The sequence below is a fragment of the Corvus moneduloides genome, chromosome 2 (assembly GCF_009650955.1).
Source record: "Corvus moneduloides isolate bCorMon1 chromosome 2, bCorMon1.pri, whole genome shotgun sequence".
Classification (NCBI taxonomy): Eukaryota; Metazoa; Chordata; class Aves; order Passeriformes; family Corvidae; genus Corvus; species Corvus moneduloides.
In genome coordinates, this window is record NC_045477.1 from 118,995,299 (window position 1) to 119,019,185 (window position 23,887).

The following is a 23,887-nucleotide window of genomic DNA, read 5'->3' on the forward strand; positions in this document are numbered from 1 at the left end:
CCACTAGACAAAGAGAGGCCCCTGTAGGGTGCTGTTCCCATCTGTCTCTGAGTTAGGTCTCTCAGGCTTCCTTCAACATGTGCTTCTGTCTCAGAGCATAATAGAAGGTTGTTTTGGTAAACAGCAATTTTTAGGGATTCAATACTAAAACACCACAATTATATGAGAATCTGGAAGTCTTGAATCAAAATATATCACTGCAGCTGAGCCAAATATCTTAACTGCTAAAAATGTTGTGGAAATTCTATGAAATTCCCAGGGGTCTGACTGTCATAGGTTAGCAAGCATAGTCCCGGAAGGGACGTCCTTGCTAAGGGGTGCTTACAGTTTCCTCTGGGAACTGATAGAACCTATCAGCTGGCCAGTTTGAATATGGACAATTCTCTAAGCCACTTAAAGTTGTGACCGCCTCTGTGATCCACATTTAAGAATAGACAAACTCCCCCCCCAAGCTCTCTCTCGTTTCCGGTGCTGGGACAGGTGGCTGCGGCCCCGTGTGGGGGCCAGCGGGCCCAGCCAGGCCCTGCTTGGGCCAGGCCGGGCCGGGCCACGGCCATCCTGGAGCCATGGACCTGTTCCAGCCGTGGAACCCCCCCCCCACTGCCTTGCCGTGGGCAGCCGGAGCGGCTCGGCTCTCCCCCCTCTCCACTGCGATAAGAAACATTCAACATTCCAGCTGCAAAGCTGCAAGGCCGAGGTGAGAGTAACCCTTTTATTGCTGTGAAGAGCTGAAAACCTGAGGGAAGAGAGAGAGGAGATGCTTAAAGCTGAAAGTCTGTTGTGAAGCTATGATATATCAGAGTATCCTGTTGTAATTTCATGAAGATATGGGGGGTGGAGTGTTCAACTCGTGAGCAGAAGCACCTGCGTTGAGATAGGCAGATGCTGACGCAGCTGTAATTTCATGAGAAGTTTGGACAGGGAGAGATGGACCAGATGAGGACTTTTGCTCCAGATGGGAAAGGAGAAAACCTCAGTTCCTAGAGATGCTCCCAGAGATAGTCCTAACGATGAAGATGATGAAGACCCTTTGCTCCCAGGGAAGGAGAAGGGCCTCTGTTTTTGTTTCTGAACGGCTCAACCTTAAAATTATACCCCAAAAAACTTCAAGAGTGGACCCTCGAAAGCAGTTGCGGGAAAAGCTGCAAGTCGGGGGAAGGGACTCACACGCAGGCAGAGAGACTCCTCTTCCTAAATGGACTGAACAATATTTGGAAGCGGGCGGCTGTCTCGTTGTGATAATGTTTTCATAGCATGAGCAAGAAGAGACTTCTCTTTCTAAATGGACTGAACAAGGTCATTATGGAAGTGGTAAACAGACTGAACATCTTAAGGGTTGTCTTTGAACATTGTCAGTGGGAGAAGGGAGGAAGGTGGGGGGAGGAGGAGAGTTCTGAAGGTGGTATAATTTTTTTTTTTTTTCTTCTTCTTTTAGGTCTGTTAATAAACTTCTTTATATTCTTTCAAGTTTGGTGCCTGTTTTGCATTTCTCCTAATTCTTATCTCACAGCAGATAAACAGTAATGAGTATTTTGGACCAAACTGCTACACTGACTTACCACCAGAGCAGACTGACACTCCAGCCTGTGGCGTTCCCAGAAAGATTCATGAAAAGTAAATTTGGTAAGTAAAATCCAGCTCCTTCCTGCCACAAAATGAGATTTCCCCTGCTTCTTACACTTTTTGAGACTTGGCAATATGCTCCATCTAAGGGATGCTGCACCAAGACACAGAATATGAGCTTCAACAAACAGAAGGAGCAAAGTAAAAAGGTTTACTGTCCCTTTTGTTCCTGTTCTAAGGACTTTGGGGTTACTGTCTGATTCTTACACAGGAGAAAGACAACAAGCACCTGGAAGACTCTTGATAAAGCCATAAAAGCTACTTCATATTTGACTCCACAGGTGCCATGGGGATGAGCAAGAAGATCCTAGGAACAGGTGGAGCTTTATTTCCTGCCCAGCACAGCAAAACAGGCAGTAGGACAAGAGAATGACTCTGCTAGAAATAACTGGGGGAAACAGTGCAACTCTGAGGGGTGTTCTTGCTGTCAGAGGCTGACAATGGATCAGCTTCATGTTTTGATAACGTCTTCTGTTTGTGGAAGAGATAGCACTGACTTTTTTCTCAGCCTTCCCATGTGTGTGCAGGCACAGGCTCGGAATGGGAATGTCAGGAATCCAGCAAAGCCATCACACAGAGTTAACAGTGCATAATAAAATTCACAGATCTTGAAAAAGTCTACAAGGCACAGGGAAAAAAAAAAAAAAAAAAAGGACACAAAACCAAACAAGGCTGTGAAATTTAAAATGCACTAAACAATAGAAATGGATGCACTTAGTATCAGTTTGACTAATCCAGCCTTTGACAGTTTTCTGCCCTAAATGGGGCTGGCAACACTTCCCACCAAGCCCTTAATGAAGGCTGTCCCAAGGGAAGATGTCGGTGCTGGTGGCTGACAGCACAGCACCTGCTCACCTGGGCACTGCTCAGATCCCTGCGCCCTCCCATGCTCAACAAGCCCATCTCTCTTACTCTACCCACTTCCTTGGCTTCCTGTGCCTTTCAACCTGCATTCCAAGGCAGGCTTTAAATGGATAGCTACTGGAAAAGAAAGTTTCCTTTATTTTCAAACGCTCTTTATTTTATGAATCCATTTCCAGTGCACAGTGGATGGTAATTGCATGTGAGGTGTATTAATTTTTACAGTGTTGCTAATGAGAAGTTTATGGTTGAGTTATTTAATAGCATTAACTGCCATATAAAATGCTTAAAGTAATTTCTGTTGCCACTCAGGCTATGAAAGACTCTTGTTCCTCCTCTTCCCTTCCTGATTTATGGACACCAGTTGGCACAAGGAGGCATTTAGTTTTTGGGAACATAATTCCTTCAATCTAGTATTATATCCAGGGCTATAAATCATAACATAAAGTATGATCTCTGTCATCATGAGAAAACTGTCTTGAAAATGCAATCCTATTGCATCCTTAGGGCAATTCATGCTTTAAGCATCGCTGCTCGTGTTATTTCTGAGTGGGTACTTGTAAAAGTTAGGGCAGTTTTCTTTGAACTGTGGTGAGCAAGGCAGGTAATTTTGTTGCTGTGGAGGTCAGGAGGGATGGCACAAGGACAGTGATGTTTTTTAGGCTTGGCCTTAAGTCCAACGCACAAACACCATGAAACAGCCTTAAAGCTGCATGAAAAGCCACCCAGGCAAGTGAGTATTTGCCAAAGCACAGGACACCAACACTGAACCCTCCTCCTGGCACTGACACTGTTCTTGGGGCCTCCCACAGGTCAGGATTTCTGCCCAGGAGTTTCCCTGCCAGTGCAGTAGGAAGCAGCAGTCCAGCAGAAACAGTAAGCATATTGTTCTTGGCCAATGTGCATCTTCAGGAGAAACACAAGAAATTAAAATACTGTCTCCTAAACCAGCTGAAGGATTTCCTGGTGACAGAAATGCACAGAGGGCTGCAGAACATTGCACAGGTGCTGAGGCAGAATGAGGGAGAAAGGTGTTTGGTAAAATGGGAAATGGACAGGGCTGACTGGCAGGATAAAACAGAGCTGCTCTTCAGCTGGGGAGAAGGGAGGAAGGAAGCCACACATTCCAGAGTGCCAAGCAAAGGCAAACAGGGAATGATCCTTTCCCACCTCTTGCCATGAAACAGCACAGGGGAACATCTGCTACCACTTGCAGGTAGCAAGGACAAGATGAACAGAAGATCAGTCTGTGGAAGAAAAATCCACCCAAACTGCATGGAAATACAAAGGTAACTCATTCCACTGGTTCAGGAAGTCCTTCAGTTGTGTAGGGCTTCTCAGAGAAGCACTCCCTGATACTTGCTCTGTTTGGGTTGGAAGGAACCTTAAACAGCATCTGGTTCCAACCCCCAGGTGATGTTTTTACGGATTTTTACTGGATATTTCTGTAACCCACCTGTAGTGGGAGTTCTGAAACCACCACAATCATAAATGGGCAATTCTGTGTCCTTGCTGGCTGCCAGAACCAAGGAGCGGGCAGTGAAACTGTATCACTACCAACACACCTTCCACCTCCCTCGGAGTGAGAACAGAGACAAAGGCAAATGTCTGAAAATAATAACACTTTATTTGATTTTTTTTTTTGTGTGTGTGTGTATTACATTATCATAAATGTTCTCTAGTCTCAGAAAACAAAGCCCTAAGTTTGGAAAATAATGCACATACAAATCTTTTCTTACAGGTATTAAGTATACAGAAATATACAAAGATTTCTCTATTACTGTAATATATCATCAGAATGCCCCACATCCCACATTTTTACTCAGGTCCACTGTACCAGGAAGCATAAACTACAAAGGTAACAAGCAACCTGAAAAAGACATGGTTTGTATAATATAATTACATTATATGTATATATATCTACAACAGTGCAAATATATCACAGCGTGCAGGCAGCGAGGGTCTCTAGAGAAGCAGAATAGAACTGATTCCTAGTAATGCAAATGCATTACAGAAACAACAATGACAGATTAGATACACAGAATATGCACACTTGAGCACGCTGATTTAAAATCATACCTTGCATTGACTCTTGCTTTGAAAAACAAAAGAACCGAATGTTAAGTAATTCAGAAACAGGTTCAAGGGCAGTATCTCATAATAAGGTCAGCTGACTCAGGTAAGGTATTTGATAAATCCATACTGACACAGGTAAAGGCTTGGCTCCACTGCAGGGCTTGCTATCTTCTTTTTAAAAGATGTATCAGTGTAATCTTCTCAAATTTAATTTTCTTTTGACATAATTTAAAAGAATTTTCTCAAAAAAAAAAAATTGCTCAGCAACTCATTCACATTTGTAAAGGTTGGTATAATGATCACTGAGGCCAGGAAAGCTGGTTTCTGGAAGTAACAGAAAGGAATTTGTATAATGATTACCCTAAATGGGCCACTAAAATGAACTACCATGGGGTCAGAAAAAAAGACATCACAGATGCCACTGAAGTAGAAAACCTCTTCAACCTTTAAAAGCAGAAGCTTCCATGTTGCCTTGCAATCTGCTTAAAAAGACATTTTTGAGTTTTTTTTCTTCTTGAAAGACTAAAGCACACCCAGAGATCCAGCACTTTGGGCTTTTGGTAGCTCAAAGGGGTCTCAAAGTCATCCCTCCAACTTTAACCATCCTGCACTGCTCCCAAGCAGTTCATTTTCACACCTCATGGGGACAGCAGTCACAAATACCCAGAAAAAAGGGACACAAGCATGGGCTGAGCTGCATGGAAGCCCCCAGAAAAAAAAAATGGATCAGCAAAAGCTGGATGTGTCTTGGAGGCATAACCCGTGCAGAGAATGCAGGCTGGGCTGTGAACATGTTTTGTGCCAAAGGAGACACACCTTGAGTGGTCACCCTCTGTTTTACTGTGCTGGCAACAGGTCTCAACAGAAATCTAAATCTCTTAAAAGAAGGTTCTACAGATGACAACTGCATAAAGTTATCATTCATTGTAAGATTTCAAAATAACAAAAAGACTGAAGCTGGATTTGTGCTCTGTGGTACAATTACTCCTTCAGAAACTCCACGTGAAATAAGTACAGAAACAGAAATAAAGCATTAAACAGAATTAAAATGAAACTTGCTATGCATGCAGGCTCAGCCTGAAACTTTTAGACATGTAATATGAAGAGTGATATGTGGGTTTATAGAAGTCACTCAGTGGGATACACCACAACCACCTCTTGGTGTATTATGGAAACAGGTATTCAAGAGGAGGGCAGTAGGAGTCGATCCCTGAAAATGCTACTGCCCCTGCTCATTAATGGCAGAGCTCCTGATTAACTCCAGTGGCACTCAGCACTTAATTTATGCACTCACCAGTGCTGTGTGGCACTGCAGTGATCAGCCTGCCACAAGCTGTCATAGAGGACATGACAAGGTGTCATTTTCTGCCTGCTTCTAGTTCCCAACAGCTTTTCACATGATTATACTTTATAAATGGATCTCCACACACAAATTCCTGAGCAATTGCACCCTATGGGGCTGTTCTGGTAGGAAATAAAGGATGGTATCCAATGAAGGATGGATACTCTCCTTAGCACTGTATTTACAGAGCTATTTTTTATTGTCTCTTATAGCACTAGCCAGATTAGGTTCTAGTTGGGCTTTGGACCTTCTAATTTCTCCTTACATAACCTCACAACATCCTTGTAGTCCTGCTGGGTTGCCTGCCCCTTCTTCCAAAGGTCATACACCCTGTTTTGTTCCCTGAGTTCCAGCCAAAGCTCTCTGCTTAACCAGGTTGGTCCTTCTTCCCCCCGTGGCTCATCCTTTGGCACATGGGGATGGATGGGCTGCTCCTGCTGTGCCTTTAGGATTTCCTTCTCAAGGAACCCCAGCCTTCCTGGACTTCTCAGCCCTTCAGGGCTGCCTCCCAAGGGACTCTGCCAACCCAGCTCCCAAACACAGTCTGCCCTCTGGAAGTCCAAGGCAGCAGTTCTGCTGCCACCCCTCCATCTGCCTGAGAACCAAAAACTCCACCATTTCATGACCACTGTGCCCAAGAGGAGCTCCAACTATCACATCACCCACCAGCCCTCTGTCCCCAACAGGTCCAGTGGGCACCACCCCTGGTTGGTTCCCTCACCAGCTGTGTCAGGAATTACCTCCCACACACTCAAGGAACCTCTTGGACTGTTTCCTCACTGCTGTGTTGTATCTCCAGCAGACATTTGGCAAGTTAAACTCTCCCACAGGAACAAGGGGGATGGATCACAAGACTTCCCATGGAATATTTCATCTGCCTCTTCATCCTGGTTGGGTGGCCTGTAACAGACTCCCACCAGGATAGCTGCTTTGCTGGCCTTCCCCCTGATTCTTAGAACCCAAAAATCCACCCAGCATTGTGTAATTAGGACAGGTAAGATCCTCTGTGAGGATCACTGGGGTGGCACAGGTCAGTATGTACCACACATCCTTGCAGGAACAAGGGTTTAATAAAACATTCCTTTCTGCTGAGAACACAGACTTTGACACAAAAGTGTGGATGGAACTGTCAATCACCTGAGACATCCAGTACTTGGACTCAAGTTCATTATCTCCCCCTTACATAACCAGCTCTCCCTGTTACATGTGCACATATTCCTCTCTTTTAATGAAAATAGGGACTTCGTGCTCTAAATGCTAAGAGCTGAAGAGCATCTCAGCACCAGTCAGTCTTCTATTACTCCCTTTGGCCTGTAACAATGGAATCTTCTCAATTTCCTGTGAGTAGAATCTGCTTTCCAAATCTTTTATTTAATAGTAAATAATGATGCTTCAAGTTATTTTTAACAACCTTCAGGGTTTTTCAGATTATAGGCAAGTTTCCACGAAGAAAAACAACAAAAGAAGGGTGAAGGACCTACAGTCTTAACTAATGCACACAGTAACCAAAGCAAAGTGTCAAAACAAGTCAAAATATAACAAGGAGGCCAACAGGACACTAAAGTCTTCCTACAATCCCAACAAAAATCATACATTCAGTTTTAAAGTGACCTTTAGAAACCTCTAGCCTCTTACACAACTTTTAGCCAGACTGTGAGTGGTTCAAATGGTAACAGTGGCATTGATTTCAAACAGGTTATGGCTCTTCATATATGGCTATAAAATTGAGGATTTGAAAATTGGGGATTTGAAGTCTTCAGAATCTTGCTGGCCTTGTTATTCTTCCAAGTGAAGCCTCCAGAGCTTCACAAAGTGCTGCTCAACACAACAGCACATGAATGCTCAGCCCATTAACCTGGGAATGTGATTTATACCAGCCTGTTAGAATTTATCATAAAGAGAAAAAAAGCCAACCTGAGACTACATTAAAAATCTTTGCAGTACATGAAAACATAACTGGGATGGATTTTAAATGCTTCTGTCCCAGAGCAGTGACAAAAGAGAGATCATTAGTTAATTTGTGAGCTAGGGAGGGAAAATATTATTATCTCATCTATGTGTATCACTGAGTTTCCAGAGAATTACTTCTTTACTGGGATACTACAGTCTGGAAGCATTCCTTAGAATAGTAACTTCCAGCTAAATGCTGCCAGCAGAAGGCTGGAAAAAGCATATCTTAAAAAAAGAGTGACAAAAATTATCCCAGAGCAGGAATTTTCTCAGGAACACCCGTAGAGGACCAGATTTTTGGCTTCTATAACACAACACAAAGTTACAGTACAGGAGGACATGCTGCAGGCTGAAAACATAAAATGAGAAAGTCTAAAAACAGAGGAGCAGGCACAGATAACAAGACAGTATCCAAGGAACTCACACTGCAAAACTGGTCTAGATGGGAGAGAACAGCATCCTGTAAGTTACCAGTGTTGAAGTGCCAGCAAAGTCACCTCATCTGGAACTCTGCAAGGGATTGTCAGGGTGGTATTTGGTAAATGGTGTTGGTAAACACAAAACATGAACCCTGAAGGTATTCAATGCCAGGGATGTCACACTCTTCGACCTCAGCTTGGAGCAGATGTCTGCAACCCAAGAGTAATTTGGCAAGTGTAGTCCTTTGTCTGCTTGCAAAACGTGTTTGAACTGCCTGTAATATTCACAAATACTTTGAGAGTCATGAAATAATCAAGGCACGTTGTGCCAAAGGGATTTCAGCTTGTGCCTTATTTAAAAACTGTTCATAGCCGCAAGTATTATTTAGAATAGCTCAAATTCTTAATTTCTCAAATCTGACAGCCATATGGGTTTGTACCTGCTCGTGATTATGCCTGGAAAAGTTGCAGAGATGTACAAAAGCTTTTTGAGAAAAAACAGCAACAAAAATTATGCAAAGAGGCTATCCAAGGAATTTGTTTTTTCTCCTACAGTAAAGACTGATTTTTTAGTTTCACAGGTCAACCTTATTTTCAGGGAAAGTTCAGCTAGCTTTCCTAAAATATGTGACTTGATTTAAAGCCTTCCAGACCACAGGCTTAGTTCAAATGTCCTGAGTTTAACAGATACACACAGTCTATGTCTGTATTGGTAAATCAAACAGAGCCTGGGCACGGGCCAGGAAAACTGGGAAAGAATTGTCTTCCCTGCTAAATGGCAGACCTTCATCCCAGCACAGCCAGAGCTTTTCCAGACAGTGTTTGGGCTGTTTAGAAGTCAGTACAGGGGCCATTCCTAATAGCCCCAGGTGTCTGAGGACTAACAGAGCTGGCCCTGGCACTATTTATTTCACTAGGAAATAAATGAGTCTCGGAAGTTTGTGAATTTTTGACTACTGGGGCCAGCAGATGCACCAGGGTTCTCTTATCTGCTCTGCTGCCATGAGCTGTTGGGCTCCTCGAGGGTCTGCTGACATTGAGCTGCTTCCAACCTACAAGACTTCAGCATCCTGATGGGAATAATGCATTTACAGAACCTGCAGGCCTCACTCAGGGGGTCTGGGACACCAAGATAAATTCACAGCCATGGCAGAAGGTTGTGCAGTTTGCACCAAAGCTCGCCAAGGCGTCCAGCGTGAGTATGGTGGATTCATTTTGGGTTGAAAATCCAAACCCATGAAAATCAGTGACAAAATTCACATCAACTTGGAACCCAAATTCCCCCTGCCAAATTTACAAAGTAATTCAAAGTAACAGTTTCACCGATGTTCAGATCAATTGATTCCCATGTTGTGCATGTAGACTTAGGGATGAGAACAAAACTGCCTGGCATAATTAGACCTGCAGCCTTACAAGGTCATTTGTGTATTTGGAGAGGAGTCCTACACAGAGTGTGTTGCAGATAGAATGAACATCTCTGGATGAGGCAGTCACAGGTGTTTTAACACAGTAGCCCAAGCTTTGATCTGTGGACAGCTCTTGCACTCCTTTAACAACCACTTTAGGGATAGATCCTGCTTTCACAATTTAATTAAAAATGAGCCTTGGAGTGCCTTGATTTTTTTCATTCGCAGGAGGTAGATCAAACAGATAATGAGCAGAGTTAGTACCTCAAAATATTACAAATACTAAGGATTTAAAGACACTGCAAAAGAATATTTTTTTCAACCATTCAGTGACAGCTTGACCATGTCTAACTGCATGTGCTATCCAGTGCTGCTTCCAAATAGGATCAGAGGTTTAGTGCAGATTCAGAACCTGCCTTTTCCTCCTATCATTACAGTTTTCAGATATGAGACCAGCTCGACAAGTAAAGCACCAGAATTCTAAATTCAGACAGAAACAAAAATAATTACTTGAATCACTTCAGGTTTCTTTTTAAAAAGTATCCATATTAAAAAGATGTCTTTACCTTGTTAATACATTTACAGGCTTTTAGCCAGAAGGGGTAATTCTGTGGAAAAGAATTGCAAAATAATACATAGAAAACTGCAAAGATGAAATTCTGAATTTAAAAATATGAGAGAATCCTATTTTCTTTGCATTCCTTATTTTGCATCTCATTACCTTGTCAACTAGAGATGACATTACACTGTTCTGGCTACCAGAACTGATCCTGGTGACCTTATCCCAAAATTGGTTTTCAAAAGGAAAGCTCCTGCAGCCAGGTTTCTTGTTACAGCTACACTGCCTCGGTATTGATATTCTGTGGTGCAAAATTCCCTTCTAGTTCTTCTTCCTAGTTAAAGCTAGAAAGTGTAATGAAAACATGACCCAACCCAACTGGACTGATTGGCTTAACACTGTATGTCCACTATCCCATTGTGGCTCTCCATGGGCTCGGTCAAGACAGCATCGGGCTGGGCACTGGGGACCAGCCTGCCACAGTGAGACAATGTCAAGTGCCCTCTATTGCATGTCTAAAGTTCTCCTACTGCATTGGTTTAGCTGCTCTTCCTTTACCTCTCCGCTCGGATTTTGTATCTGAGGACAAAATAGGCAATCAGGCGCAGAGAGAAGAAGAAAATCCCAAGAACAATGAAGTCCAGGTAAAGTTTGGCATTTTCTACATCCAGTTCTCTCAGGATGGCCTCTGATTTTTGAAAATGGCAGGTGTCATCTTTGTCACAATGCAGATCTTCTCGATCCAGTCCATAGATGGAGAGGATGACCCCTTCAAACCCATACCTGGGAAGAAGAAGGAGGGATTACAAGGAAAATCCTGATGATCTGGTCAGAAGTGCAATACAATCCCTGTGAGAGCTCAGCTGAAACTCTGAGGGGTTCAATATTGTTCTGACACATCTGTCTCGGGGCACAGTTCTGTCCCTGTTACAATCAGGCTCATCACATGTCACGGGCATTTTGCGTAAGAGGGAACAAGGGCAGGAGTTCTGCCTTTGACTGCTTCCAGTTAGTGCACAGAAAAACATTAAATCAGAAAGCAGCATCATTTCAGCTCATATGCAGGAATTCCCCATTTAAAAGTGACAACATAATTTTGCTTTTTTTTTTTTTTTTAATAAGCAGCAGGGATGCAATTATGGCTTGAAGTCAGAAATATATTAAAACCAGCATCAATCTAGAACATCCCTTCTCCTTCCCTCTGTGTACTAATGGTTTCACTGACAATGCTCCCAGGCATTTGATTTTGCAAGCAGATAAACATCATGGGTCCCATGCACACGGGATATCCCATGCATAGGACAGCTTTCTCTGGCTTCAGGAGACCCCACACGGGCCTGCCAATGGTTTAAGGCCTCACCTTGAATTCCAGGTATTAATTCAGAGGGTGCAGTCTCGTTATCTTTGATAGGAATCTGTGTAAGACCTCACTCGGAAGCAAAGAGGATTTTTTTTGCCTGGGGTTTCTCAGTAACAGTGCAGCTTGGGCAGGGTAGGGAAATGGGGAACGGGAAAATTCACCTCTCCTAATTTCAGCTATAAACATTTCAGTGTCTAGTCTAAACTATCCCTCCGGAGATTTCCTGATGGGAGTTGTCCCATCTTAAGACAGCTGTGTCAGACACAGACAGCATATAAGGTGCCTATGGATCTTAAAGCAGCAGTTTAAATTAGAGGTGACACAAATCCTGTGCCTCTTGTGGCAGTACGCCTGGAAAACTTAAAAACAGGCCTTTATCCAACAAACCTATCTAGCATACAGCAGTGAATTACACTACTTTTTCTTCTAAAATGAGGCGCTGGCATCAATTTCTCAGCTGGGGATGTCACTGTTATTTCAGAAATCCCTATTTATATTGCAAAATCCAGGAGGATTTTCATGCTGTGCAATCCCACTGAATTCAAAGGGACTGGCATGGTCTTGTGGCCTGTAACCTGTTCCTGTTTATTTCACAACACATAACAACTTAAAATGCAGTGAGATAATGTGGTTTACATCACACATATGTTTATATTACAAAAGAACACGCTGTGAACAGTCTCTTTGGCACCCAAAATAACCAAGCAAGCAAAAGCAAACAAACAGCATTTCCAGATGGGAGGCTGAAGGCTTTCACAGCAGTACCTGACATAGGAAATGTAGGACATCCACTGGAGGTATGCTGGGATGGTATCAAAGCTGACAAAAAACCCAGAGAACAGAAGGACTGGGATGGCAGTAACTGGGCCCACAAATGTTGCCACCTGTGAAGACAAGGAATAGACAGTCTCTTGTCAGAAAGACAGAGAAAAAATAAAAACTGACTTACTTTTCTGTTATTCTTCAGAGTAATTCTACTCCCGAAAGTTATCACATTTTGAAATACTAGAAAATTGCTGGCTTTTTGTTTTTTTTTTTTTCTTTTTGGTGAGATTTCTTGTGAGGGGAAGAGCAGAAGCACAGGGATCACGCAGTAAGGTTATGCTGGTCTCCACAGGGTGGCACAGAGAAGGAATCAAGTGTTCTACTGCAGAAATCTTGACAGCATCAATGCATACTGAGGTCAGAATCATCAGTTACCACCAGCACCACAGAACAGTTCTGCTGTGCAATGGTCACCTCAGCACATCTCCTGCCAGGAATTACCTGACCAGCTTCCAGTCATGCCAACAGCTGCCTCTCTCCCTCCATTTCTAGGAGTCTGGTTTTTGGACAAGCCTTTTCCTACCTTTCCTTCTACAGCTTTATTAAACCAAAAAAAACCTTCTCCTGACCTACTGTGGAAAATTTCCAGTTTGTAGGGACACAGAAACGCATCAGTCCTGCAGTCCACAGGACCTGCTCAGTCTGGGATGAACAGCAAGTGACAATCCACCCAAGCAAGGGCAGGCACAGCCCCTTCAGGTGAGGCAGGAACTTCAGAGCCTCACATCCAGGGCAGGTCTGTGCCCCTTACACTGATGTGAGTGGGGAGCATCAGGAGCTCTATCACAGCAGGACAACTTTCTGCCTGTCACCTCTCAACAAACATCCTGGGGACACAGCAGCAGTGAGAGGGAGCAGAGTTAGGAGACAGCAGAGCTCCTGTGAGACCACGAAACACCATCAGTACCTGGAGGGATGTGGAGGCTGCACCTATGAGCAGGCCCAGCGACTGAGCCACCAGGGATGTCATGGTCCCCAAGGCTGCGAAGAGGACGAAGCGGAGAGCGTCGGAGGGCTGGGAAGTCATCCAGTACACGATGCTGCAGTAAGCCACAGGGAACATGATCTGCAAGGACAGGCACTGGGGGTTATCCCTTACAGCTGAACATTGACTGTTACTCTGAGTAAGACAAAAACATGATGGGGGTCTAATTAATCCACAGCTCTCAGCCTTTCCATTACAGGACAGGTGTGATACCTGCCTTTCTGCTTGGGCATTTCAAAACAGATTCCACTCACAGCCCTTCACAGTTCCCCTTCTGCAAATAAGCAAAGGTTGTCATCTGTTTGTTAAAAGAATGTTGGGTCAGGTCTCTGCTTTTGTCAAGTCCTGCACTCTTCAGGGTGCTGCTGATTCAGCCCTGAAACTTCAGCAGACACATATGGACATTTTCCCCACTATTCCAATGGACAAAATACCAGTACTTATCTTCTGGGCAAGTGGGCTTGTCACTCATGAATTTAAGGATTCTCTTTTATTGAAGAGTAGAGCATTTACCTGAAAAGGAACATCAGCCATGGTTTTGGCGAGGTAATAGGCTTTGAGGCTGTACCAGTAGTTCAGATGCTCTCTGAGAAACACTCCCATCTCAAGGGGAACTGCAGAGAACACAGATTGTTCAGTTAGATTGGCAGGGTGCAGTGTTGCTTCACATAATAACAACACAGTTTGTCCATACCTAATCCTGCACTGCTCCAGTCCCAGGGTGGGACTGGAACTCTCAGGTCTTTGACAGAGCAGCAAAAGTTTCAGTGATTTGTAATGAAATATAAGAAGTGAGCCCCAAGAGCTGCTCACTGTTGAGACTATGGACTAGTCTACTCAGATGGTATGAACCTCCCTTGAAGAGGATTTTTCAATTAAAAGTGATGTGAAAACTTATAGAAATTGGTTCTTCCTTTTGGTCCAACAGGGACTTCAAGGTAGCAGGACTCCCAAAGGAAGTACAAAACAGTCTATTCCACAGGCATTTGCTTCTGATACCACATGAATAAGCTGATTTTATGCAGGAGTCATGACTTGGAAGCTCCAGAGAAATTATTACATCCTCCTTAAGTCCAACCATGAGTTCAGGGCATGGTTCAGATGCTCTGGGATAAAGAGAAATTCCAGTCCAGGACTGTAACACTGAACTGTCTGTGCTGAAAAACCCTGGCAAAACAGGGGAGGGAGAAGTGCCTCTGGCCAAGCCTGTTTCTGCTTGCACAGCAGTGCTTCTGTGGGTGCAAGATTCATCCCCCCACCTCTCTTAGAAGTAGAATCACAAGTCAAATGTTATCTTATACAAACCAGAGACATCCCAACACCCTCCCACCTCCCTGCAATGCCCTCCCCTGTGCTGTGACACAGTGCCCCATACTCACAGGTGAGGACAGTCGGCATGAGCGCAGCAAACATGAGGAACAACATGGAAAAAAAGAGGAATCCCGAGTTGCTGAGCACTTTCTTGGCCTCATTGCCAATGCCCAGGTAGAGCAATCCAATGAGCAGCCCAATGCCAATGTGTGAGGTGATCCGCAAGTGTGTCAGGACCTGTGACAAGCAAAGAGCAGCATTTATCAGAAAGTCTGGGCTCAAAAACCATGACAGCGTGGCTGAAATCAGATGGAAAGACTGCAGGAAAGGAGCACTTATGCTCAGAAAATCTTATATAGAAATCATTGAATGGTTTGGGTTGGAAGGGACCTTAAAGATCAGCTAGTTCCAACCCCCTGCCGTGAGAAATGTTAATTTCCTACTGGCTATGAAAAATTATGAGCTTCCCACGAAAATTTCTTCCAGTAAATACAGGCAGGAACTGCAATGCTGCAACCTGACATCTCACTGTCTGACAATATCATGGAGCCGCTGGCTCTTATTCATCAGGGGAAAAAGACTTCCTGACTAAAAGAGAAATTTCCCCAGAGCAGAAGAGAAGCAGAAAAGGCATTTCAGGCTTCTATAGACCAAAGTAACTTCATCAGGAATAAATTAGCTTTCTGTGCCTTCTCTACAACACAGTATTCCCACAAGAGGCTTGGAAGAACAGAAGAAATAATAACATTGGGAACAACTGCAAGCCTTTAGAGCCGAGCAGGAAAAAAATACCTTGAAAACAACATTGGCCTTCAATCTGTGTATCAGCAAATCAGTTACGGTTTCCCCTGATCTTAACTCATTAACTTAATTAGTCCTTGTTGACAAATGCACTTACAAAAAGCAGCAAGGGAGAACAAGTTATGGCAAAGAAGCAAACTTTTTATCCACCAGTTTTCTATTTCCAAAAATGAAGACTTTAAGTAGTAACTTTCCACCACACTGAAATTATTATCTCCGCCATCCTGAATTTTCTGGAAAACCTAGTTTTGTGACACAGCAGTACAACTTCTCAGTCACTTTTCAGTAGGATTAATAACTGTATAAGGGACCTGCCAGCACAGAGGGGATTTAAACTTTAGGTTTTTAGGCCAGCTGCTTCTGAGTGCTGTGTAGAAAGGTGTAGTTCACAATGAAGGTGATACAGTTAACAGCAAGACTGGAAGATCAGTCTCTTCCCTTTGAAATTCTGTGATAATGTTCACGGATGGGCTGCTGGACAGGACCTTTGAAGTGTATTACACTGCCTCACACCCAGCTGAACAGACCTTTTGGCTACAAAAGTTATTATAAAGCCATTCTTACCGAGTCCCTCATGATGGTGAGGAAAGTTCTTTTGAAGAGGATGCAGAACTGGGTTAGGCAGCTGGCAGAGAAGCTGTGGCAGCCTTCTGTGGAGGAGGAGTCCTGCAGAAACACATCACAGAATAAACTCCTTCCTTCGCATATCTCGTTTGGTTTTCATTCACAAAAGCCCACTCACATCAGCTGAGTGTGCCCAGAGACTCCTCCACTGACCGGGGATTTGAATTCCCTCCCTCCCCCTGCAGCCCCAAGCCTTGCCCCAGAGCTGTGATGCACAAAATACCTCTTCAGAGGGCCGGTGCCAGAGGAAGGGGTTCAGCTCGTTCTCCCCACCCACGTCTCTCTTGTAGTCCGTGTCACAAATCCTCTCCCTCACGGCCCTGACCAGGCGGCTGTTCTGGTCCCCGTACTCACCCGAGGCCACTTCCATAACTACAAAAACAGAGGGTTTAAGTTACTGCTTTGCACTGCTCACCAGGTACAAGCCTTGTTATTAAATCCCACTGATGCTGCAGCACTGAAAAAAACAAAGAGTTTTTTCAGTACAGGCTTTAAAAATGCCACGTGCAAATTCTTATCTATACAAACAACATTTAAATGCATCTTTCCACAAATCTTCAGGGAGGTCTCTTCATCCTGGAAGTTAAAGGAAGCATTTCAGAGGAAAGGCAGTGAATACAGGTAACAAAAAATGACAAAAGCCTATTTTTGTGGCACTTTCCACTTTTTTTTGGAATTAAGAAACAACACTGAAAACCCCTCAATGCTGTTATCTGTACAATACCACAGTGGTACTGCTCAAGATAAAAAAAAACCAAGCAGAATACTGGGCCCACTTAAAAAAGCCATTAACATTAGTTACTATGAAGCACTAAAGAATATGCTTTATCTTTCATTTCCTGAACTTTGACTTCCATCACACAGAAATATTCACTGAACTGTACCACTAGATGGCATTCAAATTACTTAGGAAAAAAAAAAATCTGATTAATTTTATTTTGAATTTTGGTACATATATGAACACACACACAAAAGAATATATATACAGAAGTATAAATCACACCATGGTCCCCATTACCCTGAGGGTGCTGACAAAATACAAAATAAATGAAATAAACTATTCACGTTGTCCTTACCAAAATCTGCTGGGTTGTGGTAGGTTGGGCAATTCAACCCTAAATCTCTCAAGTAAGGGACGAGGTTTGTTACCTTCCCACGGTAAATGCATTGACCTTGACTTAGAACATAGAGCTGGGAAACGAGAAGAAAAAAAAGAAAAGAAATAAGAAAAAAACTGAAATAGTACCAAAATATTTGAACCTGTTGCCTAATAACATCTCCTTGTCCCTGTGGGAAGAACACCTTGGGAAGATCTGTCACCACTTGAAATTAACTCTGCATGGAATCACGACTAACGGAAAACTGAATGCCTGAGGTTTGAATTCTGCACACGTTGCCTCCAGGACGTGGAGCACATTAGCACAGAAACACACTAATTCCAGCCTTTGGCACACGCTGAAAATAGGCAAGGAGCTGGAGAGCCAAGTCATCTAATTTCCACACATTATGGATATTTTGGGCTGGGAGACGAGGCTGGTGACTGCAGGAATGGAAGGAGAGCTGGGACAGCACAGCAACAGCAAACAGCTCGATCACTCTCATTTTTAGCCACACTGTTGACTTTAAATAAACCTCCCTGCCAGACTGGCAATCTGCAAGAGTTTGTTCACCTGTGGTGGTGGAGGTTTTCTCTCAGCTCTCACAGGATTAATCTAAATCCTCCAACACGACTGAAGTACATTTTTATCTAATCTAAACACACACAGTCCACATCCCATTGTTAGGTTGGAGAAAAGTTCTCCAACTGACTTAATTTCAATTAATTTTCAGTACTAAATTCGATTATTATTATTATTTCATGTGAACTACCTCTTCTCAATCTACACCTGTGTATCTAGGCTGAGAACATGTACTTGCAACATTGCAGACATTGACACTGCAGCTCTCCTGCTTTTCTATTGCTCTAAGGTACTTCAGTGACAGCCCTGTGCACAGGAGCAGTGCTGGGTGAAGGCATGATAATCAGCAGTGCAAAAATCACGATTTCACAAACCTAACAGCCAGATTCTTCACAAAGACGACACGTAAATAAAGGAAACATGCAGATAAGAAGGAGAAAAACATAATCAAAAAGTATGTTCTGCTCTTATTTCTTTAACTTCTTTATCTGATTTGTAGCCACCAACTGGAATTATTCACGTTTTTGATCAAAGAGCGTAGCCTTGAAAGCACAACCTACCTAAACTACACATCAAGAGGAAGTTTGAGAGCAATACCTGGTCAAAGAGCTCAAACAGTTTTGCACTGGGCTGGTGAATGGTGCAGATGATGGACCTGCCACCCTGGGCCAAAGCCTTCATCAGAGACACCACCTGAAAACATGATGCACTATCCAAGCCACTGAGAAAAAAAAACCAAAGAGAAGTTTGTTATCCACAGGCACCACTCAAAACTGGCACATGCATTTGCTACTTGGTCTCTCATTATTGTCCTTTTACAACTTTTCTCTGTAGCAGTTTAATTTTATCATATGCCAACCTTATGCTTGTATTTCTCCATCAGGCTTTTAATTATGTTGGAAGCATGCCTGAGAATGAAAAAGAATATTCTCAAAGCTGCCTTAAGGGACTTCTACATCTTAGGGCTGCAGATGTAAATGCTCCCAACTTTAATGAATAGATACATATTCATAGCTTTCCCAGCCTCCTCCCAGACTGATCACATTCATTACCAAAAGTCACATTTTAAAATGTTTATATTCAAGCTGTCTTTGCTTGAAAAAGAAATCCATGCCACAATATTTTCCTCTCTCTCTTCCTTCCTGCTGCAGTTTGTGTCTGCTTTAAATATTATTTATAGCCCCACAGTCCAGCAGTTGCAGCAGTGACCCAAGGCACTAAGTACCCAAAGCAAATTATTTCTTGGCCTTATTCAGTGCTTGCAGGCAACACAAAATGAGCCTTTTCCAAGGAGTTAGAGGTGAATAACTTTTCTGCAGTGCTGTTCTACTCTGTAAAACCATATTTGTCTATCTTTAATTTTTGGCCTTGAAGTACCTGGTTGGCTCATCGAAGAACATGACAGGAGGGTTGTTCACCAGCTCCAAAGCAATGGCAAGACGCTTTCTCTGGCCTCCAGAAAGACTCCCAGTCCTCGTGTTAGCACATGTCAGCAAACCAAGGGCTGTCAGGATTTCCTTTACCTGCAGGGAACAGAACATTCCACGTTGTTAGAACATAAAAAACCTCCAGCCTCTTCACTGATTTTCATGGAGATTGTGAACCAGCTCATGACTTTGTTTCATCACCCACACACTTAAAGCCTTTTTCCATCTAATGTAGCATTTATTAGACTCAGTGTTAAGAGTCCACCACTTACTGTTTCGACCCAAATTCTGCTTGTTTGTCCTACATGACCTCACTCAGTAAAGAGGTGAAAAAGAAGTGGAAATGGGTTCTTCAATAGCTGTATATTTATGGATATGACACTGACATCAGAAGAGTTTTGCAGCATTTGAGGGGTAAATTGCACAGTGAAACCAAGAAGCTTCTTTCAACAGAACTCTGGGGTTGTCTCTATAAGGGACTCTATAACAAAAACCAGTGGTTTCTATAGAGCAGTGACCTCCTTTATCTCATCTGTTCTCCACAGTCTCCTCTTTAAAGTGCAGTCATTGATTTCAAGTGTTTTCATTCCCCTCAGAGTCAGTTCATTTGTCACAGGTACTCTCAGATGTTCGGGATTTCCTCAAGGCACAGCCTCAGGAAGGGCACAGCTCGTCCCTGGGTTTTTGGAGCAAAAGCAGAACCATCCCAGGCACTATGATTTTTTCTGTTTCAGCGACTGTAGATCTGGTCTGGTAGCCGTATAGAAGGGGAATAGCTTTTTGGCATCAGTAAAATCATGGACACAAAAATGAGTGAACCCATGAGCTATGCTGCTCATGCAAGTAACAAAATCTACCACTTCAAAGGCAGAAAGCAGCCCAGACATTTAATACTTCACCTAAGTTCAGGAAACAGAGCCCACCATTTCTCAAAGTACCAACTGCTTGGATGGAGGGAGTTTTCCAGAAAGAGTGTCTGAGCTGGTGAAAACTGGTGAGACCAACCAGGGCCTGACCCTTTGCTTGTCCTGATTTTGATTTCCAGCAGTTCCCTCTCCCACTAAGAGGGAGTAAAAAAAAAAAAAAACCGCACTAACCCTTGTTCTCAGAGAAAAGAGCCTGACTCCCTCATTCCCTTGATCTCTAGGAAGGGTAAACAGGGCCCAGGCAGCACAAGCAAGGTCAACTAGAAACACAAACTGTGGTTCACTGGAGTATTTTCACTTGCCCCTGCTTTAAACAAGAGTCTGTAATCCTGCTAGCATGAGTGTATAAACTCATAACATTTATCTGTGATAAACATTTACACTGCAATTTACAACAATAAAATGAATTATCTTCTTCTGCACAGGCCTCTAACACTAACCAGAAAATCCTTCTAACATGTGTTGAATAAACACAGCACAGTATTTTCCTCAAAGAGCTGCTTGTAATTACAGTGACAGTGTGAACAAGGGAATTAACTTGCTTGGCCTAACTTCACCAATGTGTAAATGAACCAAGGCTTCCAAAGTACAACTAAATCAACAGCTGTTTCTATATAAATTTATTTTCCAATTAAAAAACAACCTGTGTTTACCAAACACAAGTTGATTCCTGTAAGCTTCCCTTCTGATTTTCAAGGATTCTTTTGAGTCTGAAGAAATGCCAGTTGCTTCAATTTCAAAATAAACACAAAGGATAATCACAAAACCAGCTGCTCTACCTAGGAAGTTGCCATAGTTTTCACCTTTTAGGAGAAGTTGTACTTTTCCCCATGGATGGATGAGAGGAGCACAGTTCCTCATGCAGGTCCAGCTGGGTGATTTATCTCACCCCACATGAGATGCCTGAGCCCTCAGACATGCACGGAAGAGAATTCAAGATGCTAAGGTGCATTAACAGGAATCCTGCAAAACCTGTGAATTTATTTCAGTAAATCTTTCACAATTTTGCAGTCTCGTAGTGAAAGCAGCTTTCATGGAGACTGCAGTGAACATTCCCTCCTAGTGACACACGTCAACCTTGAGGTTATGATTTATTCTGTCATTACAGGTCCAGTGCAATTCAGTATTAGATAAAATACGTCTGCTTTACAGAGCTCACTCCACAGCTCTTTGGCATCCCCCAAAATTCTAGTTTGATGGGCAGTGTACATACCATTTCTCTCCTCCCTTCATCTTTCTCTTGAAGTTTCAGATGAGCAGATACCTGGAATGCAGAACAACGGAATTTGATTTTAATCTGGTCTGAAGCACAACCACCAGTTACAGCAGATGTCTCAGGCACAACACTCCAAGGCACCATTTAAACAGCTTCTTTCAAGCCAGTCAGAAAATCTGCAGTAGACCTATAATGTTCCAGTCACAAGCATCACATTTTTCTGTACAGTAAATAACTGACTCTAATTTGACTTAGGCAAAGCACCTGACAAAAAGTGTATTAGAAAAAAAGGCCATTCTGAAAGTCAAAGAGCTTGAGAGGAAGATGGGACAGTAACAGAATTTGCACACCCAAGAACTTCCCAGGCAATGCTAGAAACGCAGTTTATCTGTGCTTCATTCCCACTATAAGGATAACTGAGCTCTGCCATTCTCCAGGATGCAAACAAGTGAGCACAGAAATAAATAATCTTGTGAAAGATGTCATCTGCTATCCTGAGAGGCGGCTCCACAAAACATCATGATTAACCTTTATTAAAAGCAATTAAACTGTTAAGTAGTTATTTTTTGTCAGAGCCTTGATTGATTAATTTTAGACAGCAACTATAATCTGGGCCCAATTCTGCAAAAGTGGTCCCGTGGGATTCTGACGAAAACACTCAAGTAAACAAAAGAGAAGAAAAACTTCCTCACAGAAAGGAATCTTTGCAGAAAATTAGCCATATAAACACTGGAGTGATTTCTTCTTGCCATGAAATCTGTGAATTTAGCTGGCACAGTGTGAGCAACCTAAGCCTTATTTTGATAATAACCTCTGAGAAAAACTGGCTCATTTCTCAAGCTGAGCTACAGACACTTCCAGACTAACTGGTCAAGTTGGCAATTCATAAACCTCTTAATGCTATGAAAACCAGTGAGAACAATTTACATTCCCTGTACATCTTGCACTTATTATGTTCCTGGCTTTTTTTCCCTGAAGAAATGAAAGAGATTTTATAAAATGACTTTATTTTAAAAAAGGCACAAAAGAGGAGAAGTGGCAGAGAGATCACATTGAAGTGTAAATAACAGTTTTCAGTCAGAACATGAAAGATGGGGAGAAAGAGAGAGAGGGATGAGGTTACTCATCCACCACCCAAGCAAACAGATGGTCCCTACAAAGGCTTGTTTGTGAACAATTTCAGGTTCCATTCTCTAGGAGATCTAAGGAGCAGACACTTAGATCTCCTTCCAAATCATAATGCTGGGCACAAATTGGAAATTATAGAGCTAAAGAATCCCTAGAAGGATGAGCCAGAAATGGAATTCAAGGCATCATCAAATTCCAAGAACTTTCGTTGAGCGGGATCAGACAGAGATAACAGCTTGTGGCACTGCCAGGAGTTAAGAACGAAGGCACAACACAAACCATTTTCCATTTTCCCCTGCTCAGATAAATTAGAGTAAGAAACAAAGCTCACCATCATGGCTTCCTGGACAGTGAGGTGAGGAAGGAGCATGTCATCCTGCATGATGTAGCAGGAGACTTTGCGGAAAGAGCGCAGGTCACGAGGCTGCCCGTTGATGAGGATTTCTCCTTTCATTCCCGTCTCTCTGAAACCAAACAACAAAATAACCAGAGGTGAACCCTGCCTTCCCTTGTGCTGCCACGTGACTGAGCATGTGGAAGTCTTAGGTTGTTATTGCCACTATGAAATGGATTTGGTAGACTGGACAGAAATTAACTTATTTCATGATTATGTTCTCCTTCATACAAAGCTTCGTGCCATGTGGCTGAAATTTTTACTCAAAATGTGTGCTGTCGCGTAGAAATATCTGAAAAAATATCAAGACATTGAAGTAGGGGGTTTTTTAGGTTTCTCTATCCTGTTCCTTATGCCCCAAATGACAGCAAGACAGAGACACTTTGTATTTGGCCATACAAGAGGGGATTTAGAAAGATGAAGCACAGTTACTTCAGTCATTGCAGTTTGGTCAAGAAGACATCAACATTATGAAGTGGTGAGTAGATTTTTCAAGTGTTCATGTGATTTAAAAAATATCACAAACAGAAGACACTGAGTCAGATTTGTTACACAGCCAAAAAAGGAGATTTTCTTTATGTGTGTTTTTTGGATTTTAAATTGCTTCTTATTTTTGGATCAGACCTGTTAAGAGATAAATCCCAAGTGACCAAAACATGACACAGAAAAAAAAATAAAAGCAATAAGAATAATTCAAAATCTCTGAAGTGCCTGTTTTCAACAAACTCTAGGCTACACTTTCTTCTGGTGTTGTCTCCAAGGAGCCCTCAGGCTCGGTGATCTTATCTCAACCTGGGATTTTCATTGGTACTGACCTGTATCCTGCCAGAATATTCATAAGCGTTGACTTCCCAGCTCCTGAAGGACCCATAATTGCAACGAGTTCTCCACTGCTGAACTTCCCTGAAATTCCTTTCAAAAGGGTCTTATAGCCTGGAAGAAAAAAGAAAAGTTCACTGAACTCTTAACAATCAC

General features: G+C 42.8%; 1 protein-coding gene across 4 annotated transcripts in view; it reads right to left on the bottom strand.

Moving 5' to 3' along the window:
• Positions 1-4,089: 4,089 nt before the first annotated feature.
• Positions 4,090-23,887, bottom strand: part of ABCG1 (ATP binding cassette subfamily G member 1) — a 52,802-nt gene continuing 33,004 nt past the window's right edge. For all 4 annotated transcript variants that reach the window (XM_032101065.1, XM_032101063.1, XM_032101064.1 and 1 more), the window contains 13 exons: positions 23,728-23,845; positions 22,850-22,982; positions 21,388-21,438; positions 19,199-19,344; positions 18,419-18,542; positions 17,219-17,333; positions 16,366-16,514; positions 16,083-16,184; positions 14,786-14,954; positions 13,920-14,020; positions 13,329-13,487; positions 12,362-12,480; positions 4,090-11,019 (listed from right to left, as the gene is read on the bottom strand). In XM_032101065.1, the coding sequence (XP_031956956.1) occupies positions 10,791-11,019; positions 12,362-12,480; positions 13,329-13,487; positions 13,920-14,020; positions 14,786-14,954; positions 16,083-16,184; positions 16,366-16,514; positions 17,219-17,333; positions 18,419-18,542; positions 19,199-19,344; positions 21,388-21,438; positions 22,850-22,982; positions 23,728-23,845 (1,715 nt within the window). In that variant the 3' untranslated portion in view covers positions 4,090-10,790. The remainder of the gene's footprint in view (positions 11,020-12,361; positions 12,481-13,328; positions 13,488-13,919; positions 14,021-14,785; positions 14,955-16,082; positions 16,185-16,365; positions 16,515-17,218; positions 17,334-18,418; positions 18,543-19,198; positions 19,345-21,387; positions 21,439-22,849; positions 22,983-23,727; positions 23,846-23,887) is intronic.